The sequence below is a fragment of the Euleptes europaea genome, chromosome 7, assembly GCF_029931775.1.
Source record: "Euleptes europaea isolate rEulEur1 chromosome 7, rEulEur1.hap1, whole genome shotgun sequence".
NCBI classification, from domain to species: Eukaryota; Metazoa; Chordata; class Lepidosauria; order Squamata; family Sphaerodactylidae; genus Euleptes; species Euleptes europaea.
Window position 1 is genome coordinate 35,069,931 of NC_079318.1, and position 23,475 is coordinate 35,093,405.

Sequence of the window (23,475 nt, forward strand, 5' to 3'; positions counted from 1 at the left end):
TGTTGTGGGGGAAAATAGGTGATTGTAAGCTGCTTTGAGACTCCTAATGGTAGAGAAAAGAAGGCTATAAAAACCAACTTTCCTTTTTCTCTTCTAAATAAAGCTAGGTATTGCTTGCATACTTTTGACACCCAACTCAGAAGCTGCAGTTAATTTCACTTGGCAGGGCACCCAACTCAGAAGGACATAGATGATTCCATGTTTCCAATGGAAATTCTTTGTATCCCATCAGACAAAAAAGATTAAAACCTAAGCATTTTAACAACACTTAACGATTTGCGGCATCAAAAGCCACATCAAGATCAAGATAGATTAACCATTTTTAATAATTTCATTTACCAAAATACTAGTGACAGCACATGTGGATATGCTATCAAGTCACAGCTGATTTATGGCGACTCTGTATGGTTTTCAAGGCAAAAGATGTTCAGATGTGGTTTGCTATTGCCTGCTTCTGTGTGGGCTGAGAGAGTTCTGAGATCTGTGAATGCCCCAAGGTCACCCATCAGGCTTCAAGTGGAGGAGCGGGGAATCGAACCCAGTTCTCTCAGATTAGAGTCCACCACTCTTAACCACTACACCACACTGGCTGTCAAAATACTAGATTAGATTACTGCAATGCACTCTTTTTGGGGCTGCTCTTGAAAAGTATTTGGAAACTTCAATTGGTACAGAACACTGCAGCCAAGATGTTGAGTGGAATGGGTTGTAGGGACCATATCACTCCAGTCTCGGCCCACCTATACTTGTTTCCAGTTTGTTTTCAGGCTAGTCCTTCAGAGCCCTATATGGTTTGGGACCCACATACCTGAAGGATCACCTAATCCTTTATGAACCTGTGTGTGTGTGTGTAAAGTGCCTTCAAGTCGCAGCCGACTTATGGCGACCCCTTATGGGGTTTTCACGGCAAGAGACTAGCAGAGGTGGTTTACCAGTGCCTTCCTCTGCACAGTCCCTGGACTTCCTTGGTGGTCTCCCATCCAAATACTAACCAGGGCTGACCCTGCTTAGCTTCTGAGATCTGACGAGATCAGGCTAGCCTGGGCCATCCAGGTCAGGGCTTTATGAACCTGCCTGACCATTATGGTCATTTTAGGAGGCCCGGCCCTGCCTTGGGTGCCCGCCTTCTGAGATTAGGTGTGTGGTAACCCAGGAGAGGTCCTTCTTGGTCATGGCACCAAAGCTCTGGAACTCTCTCCTCAGGGAGGCTCTCTCCCTTTTGTCTCCATCTTCTGCCAGCTGGTGAAGACTTTTTTTTTTGTTTCATTTGGCATTCCTTCAGTGATCCCTGCTTCCTGACCAATGTTTTATGTTTTGTATGTATTTTAACTGTTTTATACGCATTTTAATTCTGATTTTTAACTCAAGTTATTTTAATGAGGGTTGTTTTGAAGGGGGATTATTTGCATGGTTTCATAATGTATTTTATCATGTGTGTTTTAAATTATTAGCTGCCTTGGCAGCCTTGTAAGGGCAGAAAGGCAGGGTATACATTTGTAAAAAAAAATACCCTGCTTTCCTCACCACAAGGGAGATTCAAGGTAAGCTTGCAGAAAAAGGATATGACAAACTTGTGTAACAGTATTTAAAACTATATTCAATAGCAACATGCTGTATTTATAAATTGGAGTAAAAAACTTTTCAGAAAAATGTCTTAAAGAGAAAGGATTAACTTCCTTGATATATGGCAGTCTTCAAGCAGCAGCTGGACGATCACTTGTCAGGGATGGTCTAGGCTGATCCTGCATTGAGCAGAGGGTTGGACTAGATGACCTGTATAGCCTCTCTCGACTCTATGATTCTAATCTAAATATCCTCCTGAACAATATTGCTTTGGAACATTTACTGAAAAGTGCCAAGGTCATTGCAATCTTCACTTGTTCAGCAAATTCACTTGTTCAGCAAGAGGGCAGAGCAACTATCAAAAAGGCCCATACTCATGTTGTTGCATCAACACTGAAGATTTTATGATTTACAACAAAATATAGTTTATTTCTTCATTTAATCTATGGTTTATTTATTTTTGAAAACCAGGGTTCCAAACCATGGTTCAATTCCAGTTTGAAATCATGGTTTGTAGGTAAGAAACAAACCGTAATTTGTGATTCACATATAATGGCAAACTGTGGTTTGACATGAGCCAGAAAATGTCTCAAAGGGGAGGAAGTGCACGTGCCCAAGGATTTCCAAGGCTCATTCTCATAACAGCGAATCACAATGCAGGCACAGTGTGCAAACTGAGGAAAGATGTAGTGAATCATAGCCTCTCAGCATTTCAGTAGAATGTCTTGTTCAGGGGCAGTATTTGGAAATTCCTCTTATGTTTGCTCTAAATGGAGCTACTAATACCTACAACTGTCACAATATTTTTGTGCTGCTCCCCCCCCCCCTTTATGCTGCTTTTCTACTTGTGGCTATGACAGCGCATCTTTTGTTCACGTGTCAATATCTTACCTGGTAAACTAGTACATTAAAAAGATATGCATCTTAGGTGGTCCCCTACATTTGTTTTGAGACTGCCAAGCAACATGGGAAACAACCTGAGAATGGATGTGTTCTTGGAGACAATCCTGCCTAATGACCAAAGGCAAGTAAAATGGTAGGCTGCACATATTTAAGTTTCTTGTGTTGTATAACTGGCAATATTTGTGTTCCCTTACAGACATTAATGAATGCCAACTGCAAGGGGTGTGCCCTAATGGTGAGTGTTTGAATACCAGGGGCAGCTATAGGTGTACCTGCAAACCGGGATTTGTGCCAGACCCCACACTTTCCAGATGCATCCGTAAGTAAAAAAATTGGTTAACTATCAGCTAGACTCCCCCCCCCCTTTGCAGCTTGTAAGAGATTGAAGTATATACTGATAAAAAATGGTTCACATTCTGTTAAATTGAGGGAATTTTTAGTTTGATGTTGAATGTAGTCTCTATGATCTAACTACAGTTTTAGATCAGGATTATGTGACATAGTATTCAAAAAGTGTATCTCCAATGATACATGAGAAAAAGAAATTTATTTCATCTTATGCCCTAATACAGCATTGGCAGAAGTTCAGAGATGTTATTTCAGCTTGTCTGTGGTTGAATGAAATGAATTCTTGCAGTGCAATCTTATGTAGAGTTTTGCCTTTCTAAATCCACAGAATGAATGGACTTAGAAGGATGTAACTCTTTGGTCATGCTTCTCATGCTGGTCACTAATTTAAATGTATTTATTAATTTAAAAGGTTTATATCTCACAAAAAAAAACTTTTGAGATGGCTAGCATAAACATTAAAAGAATCATCACTAAAGCAGATTATGGCTGTGTTTTAATTGTTGATTACTTGTATAACTAACGTCATAAACTTGATTTAATACATCACATCAATCCCTAACAACTGGCTATCAATGACAGTCACTAATCAACAAGTTAAAAAATTAAATCATCAGAGAAACAGCTCAGCAGGGAGATCAGTGAGCTGCCTGTGTGAGCTAAAAAGTCATTTTGTGGTGTCTTAAACATTAGAGAAGCAAAGCAGCAGATGTCCATCTGCATAGAAGTAGTTCCGCAGTTCTGCTGTGGAGAAGGCTATCTCTAATGACTATCCACTTCATCTCTCAGGGGTGGTACAGCGACACAAAGTAGGGACTCCACAGAAGATCTTAGCTGACAGGCAGGTTGATAATGGGAGTAACTGGTACTGTAAGTATCCTAGTTCCAGACACTTCAGGGCTTCAAGGACAATATCCATTACTGTGTCCAGAAGCCAACAACCAGTATAGTTCTTTCAGTGCTGGTGAGATTTGTTCCCAACAGCTTATGATGGTCAGCAATATTGTTGCTGCAATTTGGACAAATTGAATTGTCTTCAGAGCCACACCCATGGGGAGAGTAAAACTGCAATAGTTTAATCTGGATGTAATAAGAGAATGGATAATCGTGGTCAAATCATACATCTAGAAGAGGCCAGAACTGGTACACCTGAAGCTGGAAATATGACTACTACTATTGCCATTAAATGTGAAAAAAGAGAAGGCTCAGAATTTTCTGGAGTGTGTAGAAATGTGAAAGGTACTAGGTACATGGAGCATCTAAGGGTACAAGTAGATATGGCACTGTCCCTGGGTTAACCCCAGGGATGCACCCCCATTTTGTAGTGCCTGTAAAAGCTGTTTCAGAGCACTACAAGGGTCCAGTTTCGGTTGGCATCACCTCAGCACTGAGGGAAGGGGCTCCTGCCTTCCTCCCTGCCCCAGAACAGTGCTGGGGGGTGTCGGCAAATACACTCTCTAGTGCCATTTGGGGTCAGAAAACTAGCATGGGGGGCCCTTCTCCCCCATGCCTGATCATAATGATCAGAACATTTCATGGGAAGAAAAATAGTATCTAATGAATCTGCCTCACTGATTCATTAGATCATTTTTCTTAATAGAGGGTTGTAAATAAGAGTGGCATTAAGCAAAAATGGAAATGTATAATTGATTTTCAAAGGATTCAGAAACAAGAAACAAGTTGCCCAACCCTCCAGAATTGTAAGCATTATATGCTAAAGAATGGAAGACTAAAATGGATTGCTGATGGTAAAAGCAGCAGCGATTTCAAGATTTTAATTAGTAAGAAGCTAGTTTTTCTATGCCATTTAAGGGCATTTTCTCAGTATGTATTGCCCACTGGCAATGATGAAAGACTACTGCCATCTGGCTTCCAATAGCAGTCGAACAAAGGTTTTCAGTCTACATTGTATTAAAATTTTGGGGGACTCATGAATCTTTTGACTTACCTTTTCCCCTATTTTTCTCTCCTATTATTGCATAGTTTCGCATACATCCCTTGTTTTAGTTGCATGCCTTTCCAGTTCCCACTTCTACAAGTGAAGCTGTTAAGAAATCAATAGCTTGAAGAGAGGACTGAAATATATGGAGATAATTATTTAATTTATTTGAAACCAGGTAGAAATTTTAGAACTATCAGGGTGTGTGTTACTCCATTATTCCACATCATACTTTCCAGGAGTTTTTAATTAGTCTTTTTACAGCCTGGATTATAACCAAGGAGTGGCCACAGTTTTTAATCCTAACAACTGACTACCAAAATTTTCACATAGCAGTATATAAAGACCTTTCCCAACACATCCCCCCAATCTATTTTTCCTTATACCTTCTCAGAAACTACTCCAAACCAACTTATTCCAGAACCCAAGTGAATTCAACACCATTTTCTTCTCTTCTTAGATTCCCTGGCTACCAGGGCAAAGAACTGGTAGAAATTATCAGCCAGTGTCACTGTTTTTCTATTGTATGTTTATGCGCACTCATATGTTTATTTTACTCTTAGTTCCCTTTAATTGCTCCAGTAGCTGCACATGTATAGTAAAAGTGCTGCAGGTGGCTCATAAAGCACACATGAACGCATGAAGCTGCCTTATGCTGAATCATACCCATGATCCATCAAAGTTAGTATTGTCTACTCAGACCGGCAGCGGCTCTCCAGGGTCTCAGGCAGAGGTCTTTCACATCACCTATTTGCCTAGTCCCTTTAGCTGGAGATGCCGGGGATTGAACCTGGGACCTTCTGCATGCCAAGCAGATACTCTTCCACTGAACCACAGCCCCTCCCATTAGGCTGCCCTGTTTCCAGGTATATCAGACTGCAGTTTTGATCTTCTGTGTCCGTATTTATATGACATTTTATGCTGGGGGGAGGGCTTATTTTATTTCAAACATTTTCTGCTGCAAAGTAAATGGATCATGATAACACTAACAGTAATAATGATTGTTTTATGTTTGAGCGATCCTGGACTTCAGAGAAGCAAAACTTCATTACTTCTTGGTTTGTTTTATGTTTGTAAACTTATAGAAGAATTTTAAACATATTCCGTCACATGGAAGAAAGAAGCTATCAGCAGTCATTTCTTTTCTATATTGTGTGATTATGAACATAATAGCATATGGGATAAATCTACCAGTCACTGCTGTTGTACAACCTTCATTAATTTAAATGTGCCGTGAACTCAATAAAAAGACTGTCTTGAGTTTTGCGGGGAATTGGGAACTGAGTAATGGCAAACAGCCTTACTGTCCGGTTAAGAACTTGCTAGTCATGCACAATTGTGTGGTACGCATGTCGCATGTAGCCCAGCAAAGATGTATGGTGGCCTCCTGGTGCTGTTGGCAGCATTCTTGTTTTTGTAGAAGGACGACAAAAACAGGAGGTTTTATCAAGCCCTTGGAGATCCTCCATACATGGCTGCCGAGCTAAGTCCAGCTTATGAATGGCAAGTTGTACAGGTCTGATGTAAGACATTATCGTACGGGGTTTGAACTTTGGCATTCCTGCTAGCAACTCACATCCTTAAAATTGTTTGTCTTCTTTTTTTTGCCATAATTGAAACTTCCAGATCCGCCAAGACTTTAGCAAACGTATCTCAACTGGATATTATGTCTGCTATATTTTGTTATGAGCTATAATCAAAATTGCTACTGATTCTGTTGATACGAATATTTAAAACTTTCAATAGGATATTTAGCCCCATTAATTTGAGAAGGCTGCAAAAGAGAAAGAACAGTGGGCAAGGGAAGAAGGATAACATTACCAGTTGATATATTCTGAAGTGTTTTTTTTTTCATTCAAGCAGCTTGTTTTTCATTGTAAACTGTGACTTTATTGAAACCACACGAAGTGGTCAGCGAGTATTAATTCTGAAGAGTGTAATTTTCTCATTGTCTTCAAAAGGACAGTTTGCTTACCAACTCAAAAGCGGCCATTTTGCTGTTCCATATATTTACAAAGTGTCATAATTTGAGTGTGGGAAGTGGGCGTGTGGTCTGTCAGCGTTCTGTGTTTTTGCTGTTCACCTGCTTTGAGCTTCTGCTTCAACGCTTCTGCATGGGAAAGAAGACTATCTTCTAATTCTGTGTTGTTGGAGCATGGCAGCCTCTAATTTGGACATTGGCTTTTATTTCTAAAAACCACGGGCTTCTCTGCTCTTTGCTGCATTAGTTTGCCTTCAGAAATGATTCATGGTCAGTAAGAGGCATTTTGTCCCCAGGTATCAGCATCTTTGTCTCTCTGTGATGATGTGTATCCATTTGATCCTTTTTTTTTTAATCTGGTGGTGGAAATCCTGTGGTGTTTCTCTGTTTTGTTTGCCATGTAAACTCTAGCATCCTCCTTCCCTTTTTGCTGCAGCTGATAATCCCATGGTCACTGAAGAGAAAGGGCCCTGCTACCGGTTTGTCAGTGCAGGAAAGCAGTGTATGCACCCTCTCTCTGTTCAGCTCAGCAAGCAGCTCTGCTGTTGCAGTGTTGGCAAGGCCTGGGGCCCCCACTGTGAGAAATGTCCCCTCCCAGGAACAGGTAAGAGGTTCCCAGAAAAAGCATATACTTGCACTGATGTGCACTGTACACTACACATAGCTTAATGTTCGCAGAATAGTTTCCTACATTATCATGTTATGCTTTACTGGTTCGAATGCTGTGTCCGCTGGTTAGCAGCTCTCTTGAAGGTGGAACAGCTACGGGAAGGTACAATGTTACTCCTGTACTATGTGCAGGAATAAGATTATAGTGTGTGTTATCTGATCTTGTCCTGTGGGAGGGCAGCCTGATATGCAGAAAAGGTTATAGGGCAGCTTGGAATGGACAGAAGCAAGGAGTAATAGGTAAAGCAAATCAGAAATGTGGGGTGAGATACGAAAAACCAGGTATCTGATGCATGGAACTCAAATTGCCACCTGGCTATGTTTAAAATATAAGAGCCCCTTGGCACAGAGTGGTAAGCTGCAGTACTGCAGTCCAAGCTCTGCTCACGACCTGAGTTCGATCCCAACGGAAGTCGGTTTCAGGTAGCCGTCTCAAGGTTGACTCAGCCTTCCATCCTTCCGAGGTTGGTAAAATGAGGACCCAGCTTGCTGGGGGTAAAGGGAAGATGACTGGGGAAGGCACTGGCAAACCACCCCGCAAACAAAGTTTGCCTAGAAAACGTCGGGATGTGACGTCACCCCATGGGTCAGGAATGACCCGGTGCTTGCACAGGGGACCTTTAAAAAGGTAAAAGTCCAAAGGGATAATAGTTTGGATTTTTTTTTTTTAACAGTCTGGATGAAGGGGACTCACAAAGACAAAATTCACATATATTTTCCCTGAGCGGAAAGAAACAGCAGGGTGGAGATTTGTGAAGAAAAACAACAGGAAAAGGGTTAAGCATTTCTTCCACACTTGGCCTTCCTCGACTTCTGCTTGTAGCCTCCACCCAGCAGCTGCATTTGGGGTGGTCCTTTAAATTTTAGAAGGAAAATACATGGAACTTCATGAAAAATGTGCTTTGGGCCTAAGATACCTATCAAAGATCCTGAGAACTAATAAGAACTTGGTAACAGATAAAACAGAATTGGTAGACTAGATCTAGTGTTATTTTTTTGTACTACAATGAGAACAGCCAAAAGCACATGAAAACAAATACCAACAGAATTTTTAAAATTTACTGTTCCATTTCGATTCTGCAAGTGAACCAGACTATTGTAATATTATAACCTGAATTAAGTAGGTTACTCTGAAGTGAAAGTTTTTCTGTAGACCCTTTAAATAAGTTGTACTGTAGAATCAACACACATTTTGTGATTTTTGGTTAACTGCAGACTAGAGAATTGTAAAAAAATGTTCTTGATGTCAGAGTTTATATGTGAGAGATTTTCTTCATTATATTTTTCCAATGTGTCAAAATTTTTGTTCTGTTAGACTCTTAAAGGAATGTTTTCCCGTCCCAAATCTAGCTGCTTTTAAGGAAATCTGCCCTGGTGGAATGGGCTATACGGTTTCTGGCTCTCACAGAAACAAGCTATACCATCACCCTGCAGTTAGAATTCAGCCACCTGTCAATGGCAAGACCCAGATTACTCAACATGTTGCTAAAGGTACTTCTCCTCCACCTCTCCCAGCAAAGGAAGAGCCAGTGGAGGCACTGACCATCTCACAGAAAAGTGAGCCCGAGGTGGCTGTGCGAGAAGGTGAGAGTGGACAAGGGATTTCATGATGTTGGTTTAGTGTATCTATGTATCTGTGCATGTATTTTCCCTCCTGTGGTCCTTCTTACTGTGTAAAGTCAGTGTATGAAACATACGATATTTGAAGATTTGCCCAAGTACTTGATTGCATCATATATTATAGGAACTGGTTTTCAAGTTTCAGAATATTGGTTTGGTTTGTTGTGTAAAGAATCCTGCCCCTAGGGCAAGGAACTGTACCAGATGACCCGCTCCCTGCAAGAATCTCTTCTTTCATATGTTTACTTCAGAGTAAGTCTTGATTTGATCCTGTCTTTATGATTAATGCAGAAACAGAATCTTATTGGAATCGTATTATATATTGAGACTCTTAAATATGACAAAAACCATTCACCATCTCAGTTCTTACATGAAGCATTTCTAAATGTTGGTTTCATGTCTCACTTTGCATGATTTCTGCAAATGCCTCTAAAATTAGCTGCTTCAAAATGTTCTGTTTTAATGTGCTTAGCATCAATGCAACAGCAATGAAAAGCAGAAAGCTTGCCGCATGTGCAAAATTAAATGCATTGCCAACACGCTATTGGTGAACAGAGCATAGGCAGGTGTAATACTGGTGGTTGTGTGGAGTGTTGTGATTCTTTTTAAAAATGTTTTCACTCTAGAGTAGCCTGTGTGGGGATTATAGTTGGGAAGTGTCTGTGAATAGGGCTCAAAAAAGTCTAATAGAAAACACAATCACAAATAATTTGATCCTTGGAGTATCAACTCCATGGAAATGCTTTCAAAACTTCCTTACTATTCCACAAGCCATTTTCTATGCAGAATTATTGTTTTGAATTGGAATTTCATACCTGAACCTGACAGGTTTCATTGTGATGGGCTGAAGTAAACTTGTGAGTTAGGATGAAACATTCTAAGGCTTAGTTGTATTTCAAAATGGGAGTTATTTTCCTAAGTCGAGATTTATCTTTGGAGATACTTGACTTCTCGCTCTGAGGGAGAGGGCATCTTCAAATTGGGTTATTCCTTTCGCTTGCTTGGGAGGCAAGAACAAGAACTTCAACTTCCTGTCTCTCTGAAGGAATAGTCCCTCCATCTCAGTTCTGTTCCTGCCTTGCAAAGGGAGAGCAGAGTCCTGCAGCCTCTGCTACACCTAGCTCATTTTACGTCTATCTTACAGCTTTTTTCACCTACTCTTAACTGTTTCTAGTTCTCCTTCCTCTTCTGTCCATCCTCCTAACCTTACCATGCGTCTGTGCAACTCCAATTTCTTCATTTCTCTTCTGTCAGAGAGAGTTGAGTTTTTCCCGCCAAACCAAATGGCGGATGGAACCTTCGAGGTGGACAAAGAGAAGGACAAGTTCTCCACCCCCAAGGATATGGACCTGGGGTTTCTCTTGGTTTTGCTGAGCTCGGCCGCTTCAGTCTCCAATACCCACCATTGTGGCCACACGGTGGAAAGGAGAGCAAAGAAGTCCTCAGCTCTGAAGAAGAAGGGCGGGGGGCAAATGTCCAAGAAAGGCCCCAAGAAGCACACCCAGCTTAAAAGATCCCTAAAGGTGGCAGAGTCTGCCATTTCAAAGAAATCAGGCTCCTCTGGCTCTAAGGGTCGAAATCCCTCCACCACCACCCAGCCTGATTCCTCTGTTGTAACTTTGCAGGAGGCTGGTAACATAGTTTTCCTCTGGTTCCCAATCTGAGGGCAATTTACAGTTTTTGCACTCCTAGTTTGTGGAGCTGGTACGTGGGGCTTTTCTAGACAGCCTTCAGTCCTTGCAGCTTGCCTTTCCTGCACTGTCTGTTAGAGGCACCCAGGGGTATGCCCCCATGTCTCCTACTTATGACTGCCAGCCCACTGGTTTACCTGAGAGTTGCCTCCAGGAGCCAGAACCACACGGCCGCTGGCCCACCAAGGCAGCCAGGAAGGCTGTTCCTTCCAGCCCTAATCCTCAGCTCCAGGCAGCCTTTCCCTTCAATCCTCAGCCAAGGAAGAAAGAGAAGAGGGAGAGTTCTCATCCAAAGAAGATGAACCCAGGGTGGAGGAAGACAGACCAGGCTCTTTAACAGCGATGATTTTCAGTCTCTCTTAGCCAAAGCCTTAGCAGCCCTAGACCTGAATGAGAATCCAGAAGAGGTTCAATCTAAAAGACCCAGGCTCAGGGGCACCAAGGAATTATTTCATAGACACTCCAGCCCCACTCAAACAGTGCCTTTTCCTGACAACTTTGAATCTCTGCTCAAGGCAGAATGGAAAAAGCCCATGTCTAACAGAAAATCCCCAGCCATTATTAGAAAATTTTACAACATGGCTCCCCACCTTGCAGAACTACTCCAAGTCCCCCTAGTGGACGCTTCCATAGCCACCCTGCAATCCTCGGACCTCGTTTCTGAGGATGGCTTAGGCACTGTTAGAGACACCCTGGATAGGAACACAGAATTTGCCATCAGAAAGGTTCATGAGGCCTCTGTCCTCTCAGTTTGCGCCTCTACTACCTCAATGTGCATGTCCAGGGCAGCTATATTGTGGGTCCACAAGCTTAGCCAGCTTATTTCCACCTAAAAATAAGAGGGCTACTGAAGGAGTCAATCATTTATTAAAAGCTGTCACCTTCCTAGCTGACTCCTCCTTGGACACTTTGTCCTTTGCCTCCAGATCTGTCTCAGTGGCCTCAGCCGTTAGGCACGTCCTCTGGCTTAGGGTTTGGCAGGCAGATGCCCGCTCCAAGACTGTCCTCATGGGTTACTCCTTCCAGAGCAGCAAGCTAATCAGGGATAAATTAGAGCATCTTTTAGTAGAAACCAAAGATAAGAAAAAGGCTATGCCCAGGCGCCTCTGCAGGGACAACAGCCACCCCCAGCAGTCCTTTTGTTCCTTTCACTCCCTGCCCAGATTTAGATCTGACCAAAGGAGGACCCTCTTCTGGGAGGACCATGACCCCTGAGCTGAGGACATTGATTCATAGGGTCACCAGGAGTTGGAAGCAACGTGACAGCATTTAACACCCACAAAGGAGGACCCAGTAGTTCTCCGGTAGAGTTTCCTTCCGCAGGGGTGGCCGCTTCTCCAGAAACCCCCGTTTCTTTCACTTCCAATTGGAGCACTCCAACAAGAGCCAACATCAGTCCAAGCAATTACGCCACAGTTCCAAAAGTGGGGGGCAGACTCAGCCACTTTCTACATCACTGGGAAGCTTCACTACTGGACGCCTGGGTGCTGAGCATTATCCAGAGTGGTTACCTGCTGAATTTGACTCCATCCCTCTGAATAATTTTCTGAGGTCTCCAAGGAAAAGCATAGGAGGACCCTGAACAAGGAAAAGCATAGGAGGACCCTGGCAGCCATCCACCATCTACTGGACATAGAACCCATAGAGCCTGTTCCTCCTTCAGATCACTCCTCCAGAGTGTATTTAATCTTTTTTACAGTGCCAAAAAGGAAATGCTACTGGAGTGTCATCCTCAACCTCAAGAGAATCAACAGGCACATCACGACCAAGCAATTCCAAATGGAAACTCTACTCTCCATTACTTAGGTCCTCCCCCCAAAAGCTTGCCTTCCCTCCATAGACCTCACTGAGGCCTACATCCATGACCCGATTCATCCCAAACACAGGATATTCCTCTGCTTCACATACCAGGACTCCCATTTTCAGTTCCGGGCCATGCCCTTTGGCCTCGCCTCAACCCCCAGAATCTTCACGAAGATTTTCATGACTCTGGTATACCTAGCCAGGAGGGAGAGCGTCCAGATACATCCCTATCTGGACGTCCAGATACATCTCTATCTGGACGATATCCTGATTTGCGTTCCATCAAGGGTCCAGAGCATCCTCCGTGCCACGTTATCCGGCAGATGCTAGAGGATCATGGGTTCTTGGTGAAGTAAAGAGCAACCTTCAAGCTTCTCAGGCGCTCCAGCATTTAGGGGTATTATTCAGTACCTCCAAGAACGCTCTATCTCTTCCCCAGGACAAGGTCCACAGACTGTCCTCCCTGGCCTCTGATTCGAACTCAAAGGTCTGCTCATCTCATGTCCCAGGCGAGCCTCCTAGGACTCATGATTGCATGCATCCTGGCAGTCCCTTGGGCCAGGTTCCACTCCAGACCTCTGCAGTGCCTCCTCCACCCTTACTAACTCGACATCCTGGCCAAGAGAAACAGGGAGATCTAGGCTCCTCACCTGGTCAAGATCAGCCTTTCCTGGTGGGCCAGTCACTCAAACCTATCCAAGGTCCTACATTATATAGTCGACTCCCCAATCCAGCTGTTCATGGACGCCAGCCTTTCCAGCTGGGGAGCACTCCTGCTAGATCATCCAGCTCAAGGAAGAGGGAACTCAACATCAGTGCCCTCTAGATCAGAGCCAGCATGCGGGCACTGTTAGCCTTCAGCCCTGCCAGGGAAGTACATCCTTGTCAGAACGTTCAATGTGTCAGCAAAGGCACACATCAACAAGCAGGGGGGATCCCACTCCTCCCTGCTTCACAGAGAAGCCAAGAAGATTCTTTGGTAGCCAGAGAACAACCTTCTCTCCATCTCCGTGGAACACATCAAGGGCATCCACAACATCCAGGTGGACTGGCTCAGCCAGGCCATATGGTCCCTCAACTGGGACGTCTTCCTCATTTTATCAGCAAGACTGGAGATGCCTCCCACTGCAACCACCAACTTACCCCCTTCTTCAGCAGGAACCATCACCCGGCAGCAGAATACACGGATGTCCTTCTTGTCCCATGGCCCCCCGGGCTCCTGTATGCCTTCCCTCCTCTATCCATCCTCCCTAGAGTTCTACGGAAAGTCAAACAGGAGCAAGCCTCCATCATCCTCATTGCCCCAGAGTGGCCAAGGAGACCGTGATTTCCAGCTCTAGTAGAAATGTTGACCAGTGAGCTGTGGCAACTGCCAATTCATCAAGACCTCCTCCAGAAGGGCCTGGTCTGCCACCCAGACTCAGGGTGGTTCAAGTTGGTCATTGAAAGGGACTGGCTCCTAGCAGCTGGCTATGACACTGAAATAGCCAACACCATCCTGGCTTCCTGTAGGCCTTCCACATGCAGGATCTACAACACCTCATGGAAGTCCTTCACCCGTTGGTGTTGCAGGAAACATCACGACCTGCTCAACCCAGGTCGTCTTGCCCTATTATCCTTCCTTCAAGATGGCAGAAGCCAAGGCTTCAGAGCCTCCACCCTCCATCATCAACTTGCAGTCATCGCAACTTTGGTCCCCAGGGTGGCAGGCTTCCAGATCACCAAGCACCCTCACATCAAGGCCTTCCTGCGAGGGGTCACCCTGACTTCCCAACCTACAGTCCATCAGTTTCTCTTCTGGAAACGTCACACGGTCCTCTCAGCACTAGTCAAGCCCCCATCTGAACCCCTGTGCAATGTGGACCTCAAATGGCTCAGGATGAAGGTCCTGTTCTTGACAGCCATCACCTCGGTCCATAGAGTGTCAGAGCTGGGCTCTCTGCCAGAAAGAGCCTGTGTGTGTTCCACAGGGACAAGGTCGTCCTATATCCTGACCCAATCTTTATACCAAACGTCAACGCCTGCTTCCATAGAGAGCAGGAACTTCATCTCTCTTCCTTCTGCCCTCAACCTACTCACCCAAGGGAGAAGGACTGGCATACTCTCGACTTGAAGAGAGTCATACGCATATATCTACAGAGGACTGAAGCCATTCAGAAATCCGAAGCGCTTTTCATCATTCTAACAGCTCCCAATAAGGTAAAGGCCATGTCTAGAGCAGCCATCCCTTATACCATTTGCCTGGGCATCCAACAAGCCTACAAGGCAAGCAATCATCCTGTCTCCCCCAGGCATCACTGCCCACTCTACCAGGAGCGCTGCTACATCAACTGCTTTTGACCGGCAAGCTTCGATAGAGGAAATATGCAAGGCGGCGACTTGGTCTTCTATTTCTACTTTCATGCGCCAATGCAAACTCAGCGTATACGCCTCGGCAAATGTAGCCTTCAGGCGTCAGGTCCTGCAGAGCATTCTGAAAGACGAATCATTCCCACCCAGCTCAGGGACTTAGCTCTTGTAGGTCACAATTTGAAGATGCCCTCTCCCTCAGAGTGAAAATGAACCATTGACTACTCACCTTGAAGGTTCCTTCTGCTCTGAGGTGATGAGGGCATCTTGCCCACCCAGATTCTACCCCTCCCCCCCTGAAAAAATGAGAAGAAGGCACGGAAAACAGGGACACATATAGGAAGTCCAAGATCTTCCACAGTGAATGGCCATACTACATGCCTTTTTCCTCTTCTGCCCTGCACCTCTCGGTTTTGTCATGATTTACATTCTTGCTACTGTTACAGGTTCCTAAAAGTTATAACTGTTTGTACCAGTTCCTTCCTGTTTATTTTTCACTCTGTAAATTTAGAACTGAGGAGGAGGGACTATTTCTTCAGAGAGACAGAAAGTTGAAGTTCTTGTTCCTGCCTCTTGAGCAAGAGAAAGGAATAACTCAATTTGAAAATGCCCTCCTCACCTCAGAGCAGAAAAAACCTTCATGGTGAGTAGTCCAAGGTTCAATCTCAAATATATTGAAATCTGATACGAAGACGGCTTGGAGAAACTTCATTTGTGACTGCACAAGAATGCATAAGTCTTGCAGCAATTAGTAATGACTTTACAACACATACTTTCTTTTTGTTTTACTTGGTTCACAGTCTATATAATCTATTTCATTTTGAGCTGAAACACTGTATGTTCAGATATTAACTATGACTGCCTTCATTTATTTTCATATCAGCATATTAATTTTTTTGAAAAAGTAGAATAAAACACATATAGATGTAAGCCAAATACCTATTGTGTGTCTTGCGAAAGAATTTCTCTGAGTGATACTTTTAAGTCGTGAAACCAGGCCAGGTTGGGGTGTGTGTGTAGATGCTGGATCTAGCTTTGGGTAGGAAGATAATTTCATAGCTAGTTCACATGATATCTTACTCAGCACCAGTTACAACTGGTTTCATGATCAAGCATACTTTCATTGTTCTATCATGTGCCTAGATGGATATTGAGTTGCTAATGAGTTGTGTGGAAAGGATATTCCATTTCAAGTTAAAAGTCAGCCTGGTCGTGTGATGGATCAATGATCATTTAGGTTGCATATTCACTTTAATGCACACTATATCTGATGATAACCAGAAATGGGTTTTGGTCATGTGATAGCCTCCAGTGTAGGGAGCAGCTTCTTATGTGATGATTTACTGTAGATGTTCCTTTACATTCTGCCAGAATTTTTACTCTCTGGGAAAGACAAAAAGACCCATCTAACAATGCAGTTTAGAACTATTTTCAGAGCTATGTGTGGATCACAGGTAGCCAAAGATTAGTTCTGACCCTAATGAAACTTTTGATCTGAATGTCAGAAGCTGTGTTTGTCCCTCAATAGGAAAGAGCATATTTAATGGTACTTTTACTAAAACTAAGTGGACATTTAAAACATAACATGGAACATTTAGGTGGGTCATAAAAATAAGGTGGAAATATAGATCTTGCTGCATATACCAGGCCAATAAATTACTGGGTTACTTAGATGAGAAAGAGTCGTCGCTTAATGAGACAGCAGACTACTCAGAAAAACAGGGAGGAACATGGGGTATAAATATCTAAATAAGTAGAACAATAAATTTTGCATGAACTTTAGCAAACAAAACAACTTAGATGAAGAAAAGGGGATTTCTCTTTTGAACAAAGCTTCTCGAATCATACAGTTGGAAAACTAGCAATAATGCAAACGATTGCTGGTTCAATAAAAGTAGTTTCACAACTGTATTTCTCATTCAAGACATAATGATATGTCAACTAGGGCTGTTGAATTTTAAAAAATTCGGGATAATTCGGATTCAGTTTTAAATGGCCTTCCCACCCCCACCCCCCACCCTTGGGAAATCCTGAATCCTGAATCCCCCTATACCGGTATAGGTAGGAAGTCGGGTTTAAATTCGAGATTCCAGAATAATTCGGCCATTTAAAGCCATTTAAACACATTTGCGGCTTTCCACGGCTCTGGGAGGGCATTTTTGCATGTAGAGGTCCCAAATTTTCAGGGTAACTTGAAGGGACTCTCCTTGCAAGAGACTTGAAGGGACTCTCCTTGTTTGGTGAAGATTGGGTCAGGGGGTCCGAAGTTATGGGGTCTGGAAGGGGTCGCCCCCTTCCTCCTCCATTGCAATGCATTGGAAAAGTGGCTGTGTGACTCTTTAATCTGATCTAATGTGTCTCAATGGGGAAGCCGGGTTTTAAATGGTGGGTGGGAAAGTTTGCCCGGTGCCTCCATAGAGATACTATGTGATACACTTTGTCTCTATGGAGGTGCAGAGTGAACTTTACCACCCTTTAAAGCCCAGCTTCCCCATTGAGATACATTGCTAAGGTCACATTAAAGAGACTGAACTCAGCCACTTTTCCAATGCATTGCAATGGAGGAGGATGGGGCGACCCCTTCCAGACCCCATAACTCCGGGCCCCCTGACCCAATCTTTACCAAACTTTGGAGTTCTTGCAAGGAGAGTCCGTTCTAGCGATCCTGAAAATTTGGGACCTCTACCTGCAAAAATGCCCCTGCAGGAGCCGCAGAAAGCCGGATATTTGGGAATGGCAAATTGAGCTTTGCCAACCTCCTGGATTTTGCTGATTCGTATACCCAAACCAGAAATTTACTGAACTGGCATTTATTCGGTATTTTTTTGGTTCGGTTTTTACCGAATCAACAGCCCTAATGTCAACATCCCTTAGCCGTTCTCTCTAGCTCAGGGGTGTCAAACTCAATTGTTGTGAGGGCCAGGATATGACATAAATGTCACTTGGTCGGGCTGGGCCAGCCCAGATTGAGAGTGGAGGGGGTGGCTGCCTCAGCTGTCTTGCAGGCTGGATAAGAGCTCTCAAGTGGCCTAATTCTCTATTAAACACCAGGGAAGTTGAAGCTCTGCACAATTATACTATTTCAATAAGCAACATAGATCATGATGGGTAGCCGTGTTAGTCTGTCCGTAGCAGTAGAAAAGAGCAAGAGTCCAGTAGCACCTTAAAGACTAACAAAATTTCTGGCAGGGTATGAGCTTTCGTGAATAAGTGAGCTGTGACATACAAAAGCTCATACCGTGCCAGAAATTTTGTTAGTCTTTAAGGTGCTAAGAAGCAATATATTCATGATTCAGGTTCAGATAGTTCCAGTGAAATCAGTCACCCACTGTGAATTCATAGTCGTTAAAAGGTTCAGTACCGATCCCAAGGAATTGGGTACCAAAATATGAATGTTCAGCTTTTTGACTATCCTCTCTTCCTTCTCTTTCTTTTTCATCTTTTATTTCTTGAGTATGCAAAAAAATCAGCATTAGCAACAATTGCCCCCAATTCAGAGCCCCATAATTTTGCAGTTATTGGTGTGTTTCCAACTGCATTGACCTTTAGTGTAACTGGCAATTTTGATTCTGTGCTATTTTCACAAAAGTTGAAATCAATAATAAATTCCTGGATTATCTGTATCGTGCATTTCAGTGCACCAAGTATCTTGCAGTCATTATTCATCTTTACCAATGTCCTGTGAGGTGAACTATTCTCATTCCAATTTTAATGAAGTGTTTTAGTAGGCATCTCTATGTGTGCTGAGCTCTAAGCTACACATCTGCTTTGAGAACAGATTTAAAAAGAGATTTGTATTTAATTTTAATTCCCTAGTTTAATATCATAGGGTCAGAGTGCAGAAATTATTTTAGAAAGCAAAAAACCCTGACGTAAGTTTTCGCATACTTCTCTTTTTTACACTAGTTAATTCCTTTTCTTTTCTTTTCTTTTCTTTCTGGTTTTAGTGGGAACTGCAGACCCAGATCAGGTAAAATAAAAACTGCATACAGTTTTGTATATATATATATATAAAGAAAAAGAACTTCAGATCTACATGAAATTATGGAAAGACATTAGTTATCCTTTGAGGCTATAGTATTTTAAACTCACTGGTTAATGTACATATTGGTGAGTATATCTGAGTATTTAATCTTTTTCCAAATATAAAAAATCATTATAAAAGAAAACGTATCAATCGTCATTACTGTTTGGTGACCCCAGTTTATCATTCCCATTCAGCACGGTTCTTCAGCAGATGTATAACTAAATTCAGTAGCAAAAAATAATAATCATATAACTGCAAAATTAAGGCTTCATATTAGGACAGTAGGACCAGGGAAATAGGCCAGGGAAATACAATATTCAGTAGTTCCTATCCTCTCAATGGCCATGGCTTATTAAAAGTTGTATAAATAATTTAGTGCTTGAACAGTAAACATAAAATTCACAAAAGCCAAATGATATTTGAAAAATATGCAATTTTATTTTTAGAATGGCCTTTCGTTCAAGTAATAGGGCAAGGTTAAAATTCCACATTGGCTGTTGATGATAAAAGTCATTCGATTTGCATTTCTCGTATTTTGGCATTTAAATTCATATGACTATAAGAACCCCCCTAATGAAGAAGAACAAGGATCCCTTTATAATAGCATCATGTTCCAGCTATGCCCTGGCAGATGCTTTAGGGGAATACACAACTGGGGCATAGTCAATTGCCCTTTCACATGGTTTATTTCCCAGCAACTGCTGTTCAAAGGCATATGTCCTTTACCTAGACGTTCTATTTAGCTGTCATATCTTATAGCATTTTATAGTCCAGTGAATACCTTTCAGTCATCTAAGCAAATGGCTGCCGCTATAACTTGTGGTAGTAAGTTTTATAGATTAATTACATTTTGAGTGAAATATTTTCTTTCTTCTACCCCCTAAAGCTAACCAATAGCACTGAGTCAGTCCAGTAGCACCTTAGAGGCCAACAAGATTTTCATGACTTTGTGAATATCTGTTCTATGCCCCCTCCAGTGCATCCCTAGTTTTTCTACATAGGGAATGTGTTTAAACTCCTAGATCCTTGTGGGGGGGGGGGGCTTTTTAATATCCTTTTTGAAATGGGATGACCAGAAATGTATACAGTATTCCAAAATGCCCCGTCAGTGGATATGAAGGTATTGTGCTAATAAATCTTAACATGGTATTTGCATTTTTCATTGCCACTACATACTGGGATGATAATTTCATTGAGCTATCTGCTGTGGCCCCAATTTACCTAACCCCATGACTTAATTCTACTCTTAAGAAGAGTTTTAGTACTCTTTAGCTGAGTAATTCGTATATAATAAGGTCTGATACAGGTGAAACATTCCCAATCTTGTCACCATGGCTAGTAGATAAGGAGCATACAGGAGACTCATATTCCTTCCTGCCCTCTCATTCACAAATTCCTGTCTCCTGGGTTGTTGTTTTTTAAGTTTTCCGTGGTACATTGTGTGTTCCCATGCTAATACTAACCAGGGTTTGCAAACCAGCTTCTCAATCCCATTGTACATTTTGATTTGGAGCTAATGATGATTAACAGGTGTAATTCTATGTGATAGTGCTTAAAAGGCAAAGAAGAGTAAAAATAACACACATAAAAGGGGAGGAGTAGGGATAATATCTTGCTCATAATGTCCTAATTGTTGTAAGAAGATTAAGAACAATGTCTGAAAAATATTGCATTGTGCTACAAATGCTGTTTATTTTTTTTCCAGCTTTCTTTTCTATGCTATTCATTATCATACCTATATCTAATTTTGATTCCTTGTTCACTACACCTCAAACCTTTCCTAAGAGAATGCAAAGTCTCCAATGACTTTTAAATGCAGAGGTACTTCACATACTGATCAGCATCCAAAGACCTAGTTAGGACCACTAGGTTTTCTTTTGAACCGCATGCCTCTGGGTAGAGAGCCAGCGTGGTGTACTGGTTAGGAGCGGTGGTTTGGAGCGGTGGACTCTAATCTGGAGAACTGGATTTGATTCCCCACTCCTCCACATGAGCGGCAGACGCTAATCTAGTGAACCAGGTTGGTTTTCTCACTCCTACACATGAAGCCAGCTGGGTGACCTTGGGCTAGTCACAGCTCTCTTAGAGCTCTCTAGCCCCACCTAACTCACAGGGTGTCTTTTGTGGGAAGGGGAAGGGGATTGTAAGATGGTTAGATTCTGCCTTAAGTGGTAGAGAAAGTTGGCATATAAAAACCAACTCTTCTTCTTCTGTGCCGTAATCATAAATTGCCGTTGAATTCCTCTGCTGTGCTTTAGTGGGCTGCAGCCAATTCACAGAAGTTCAGACTCCTCTTTCAAACACAAAGTTACTTGAAGTAGTTCTTTGTATTCTGTGAAATGGAATATGAAGAATAAACAATGTAGATTTAAAACTGGTACCATGCACCATGCTCTGACCTAAATAGCTCAGGCTAATCTGATCTTGTCAGATCTCAGAAACTAAGCAGGGTCAGCCCTGCTTAGCATTTGGATGGGAAACCACCAAAGAAGTCCAGGGCCCTGAAGCCTTGAAACCCCCATGGGGTCGCCATTAAGTCAGCTGTGACTTGACAGCAAAAAAACCAACCAACAAACAAACATTCACCACAGGGAAAGTCCAATAAACCAATTCTTTCATTCTCTATTTAAAATGCAGATTGCTCTTTAAAACTATTTAAGTCTCCATCAGTTCAACAGGATATTTTCAAAGCAAGTCATTGTGCCAGCAGTGTGTTTAAATATGCTAAAGTGGTCAATAGAGAATGAATTGCTGTACCAGAGTGACATGAGTCATCCTTCACCTGCCCCCATACTAGTTCAAACAGCCCAATTGTCCAAAAATCGTAGGTGTACCTGAGAGTTTAATATAGGTTACGCTGCTACTTCTGGCAGTGCACCCTTCCTGCTTTTTTGGGAACTAATTGGACAATAACACAACTTCCTGGCAAAGAGCTGGCCAGATCATCCAAAATAGTGTTATAATCTGGGGATTATATTTTTACTATCTGTGGGTTATGAAATCTCTTTCTACTAGTTATGCTTGCCATATGTTTGGGCTCAGTTGTCTGCACTGGCATACAAGGAGAAAGGTCACTTTAACATGGTGGAGAACATTTTTTGGAACTTGCCTTGGGTAAAGACAAAATAAAAACCTGTGGTCACAACCCAAAGGAAAGTATTTTAAGCAGTTTTACAGGGTTTTGTTCTGTTAATCTTTAAATATTTATGGTCTCAAGTTACACTTTTCTGAGAAATACTCAGTGGCATCCCAAACATTATATAATGTATAGGCAAACTGGCAGAAGCAGCCTGATTGTCTTCCATTAAAGGATTCATTTAGCCTTTTGCATTCTTTTAAAAAGAAAATTAGATTGCTAGCATATCAAAATGAATACTAACTTTCAATAGGAAATTTCTTATTTTAGTAGGAAGCATACTTACTTGATTAATTGGACTTGTAACCAATCATATACCGATATTTGGTAGGGGCATGCTATGAACTAATGTTACACAGTAAGACAACTCTGTCTAAATTTTTGCATTCTCTATTGAGCTTCTCTACATTCAAGATTCTTTCACATGTAGCATAACACTCCGCATAACATAGTGGAGCTATGCAGTTAGGCTGTGCATTTGGGTTCAGTGTTATTACTGCTACTCTTCTTTGGCTGCATCTCCTTTTCTACCCATTATGAGGAGAGATCACAGATAAATTTATTGTATACCTAGCTCATATATTCATTGTGTGTGTTAAATACCGCCAAGTCACATCTGACATATGGCAACCCTATGAGTTAATGATCTCCAAAATTCCCTACCAACGACAGCCTTGCTCAGGTCTTGGAAACTGAGAGCCGTGGCTTCCTTGATTGAGTCTATCCATCTCATGTAGTGGCTTCCTCTTCCAGCGTGGTGTAGTGGTTAAGAACCTGGAGAACCAGGTTTGAATCCCTACTCCTCCACATGAGCGGCGGACTCTAATCTGGTGAACCGGATTAGTTTCCCCACTCCTACACATGAAGCCAGCTGGGTGACCTTGAGGCAGTCACAGTTCGCTTTGAACTCTCTCATCCCCACCTCCCTTACAAGGTGCCTGTTGTGGGGAGAGGAAGGGATCGTGATTGTAAACTGTTTTGAGACTCCTTAAAATAGAGAAAAGCAGGGTATAAAAACCACCTCTTCTTCCCTTGCTGCCTTCAGCTTTTCTTAGCATTTGTCTTTTCCAGGGACTCTTGTCTTCTCATAATGTAAACAAAGTACCATAGCCTCAGTGTGGTAATTTTAGCTTCTAGGGAGATCTGAGTTGGGTTCACTTTACTTACCAGACTGACTATGAGATCTTTCACTTTGGCTGTCCTTAGTGTCTGCCCTGCACAAACATGCTGAATTTTCCCTGTTGTTGCAATTCTCCACAGTCATGTGAAATAACTGCCTTAAAACTAAGGAAGCTCTGATTTTTAAGACCCAATGGCTGAAATGGGTCTTAAATTAAGTAAACTTTGTGCTGGATTGCACCTATAAGGTATAGTTTTCGTTAATGACAGTGCTGCTGACCTTGGTTTATAAAAGATTTTCTGGTTTTGCAAAATCCAGGCACATTG

The 23,475-nt window shown here is 42.4% G+C and overlaps 1 protein-coding gene across 4 annotated transcripts in view; it reads left to right on the forward strand.

Moving 5' to 3' along the window:
* The window catches only part of LTBP1 (latent transforming growth factor beta binding protein 1), a 260,003-nt gene that overhangs the window by 136,870 nt on the left and 99,658 nt on the right, over positions 1-23,475 (forward strand). For 2 of the 4 annotated variants that reach the window (XM_056852318.1, XM_056852320.1), the window contains exons 10-12: positions 2,663-2,785; positions 7,171-7,338; positions 8,754-8,987. In XM_056852318.1, the coding sequence (XP_056708296.1) occupies positions 2,663-2,785; positions 7,171-7,338; positions 8,754-8,987 (525 nt within the window). The remainder of the gene's footprint in view (positions 1-2,662; positions 2,786-7,170; positions 7,339-8,753; positions 8,988-23,475) is intronic. The other 2 variants (XM_056852321.1, XM_056852322.1) reach the window with 1 other exon arrangement.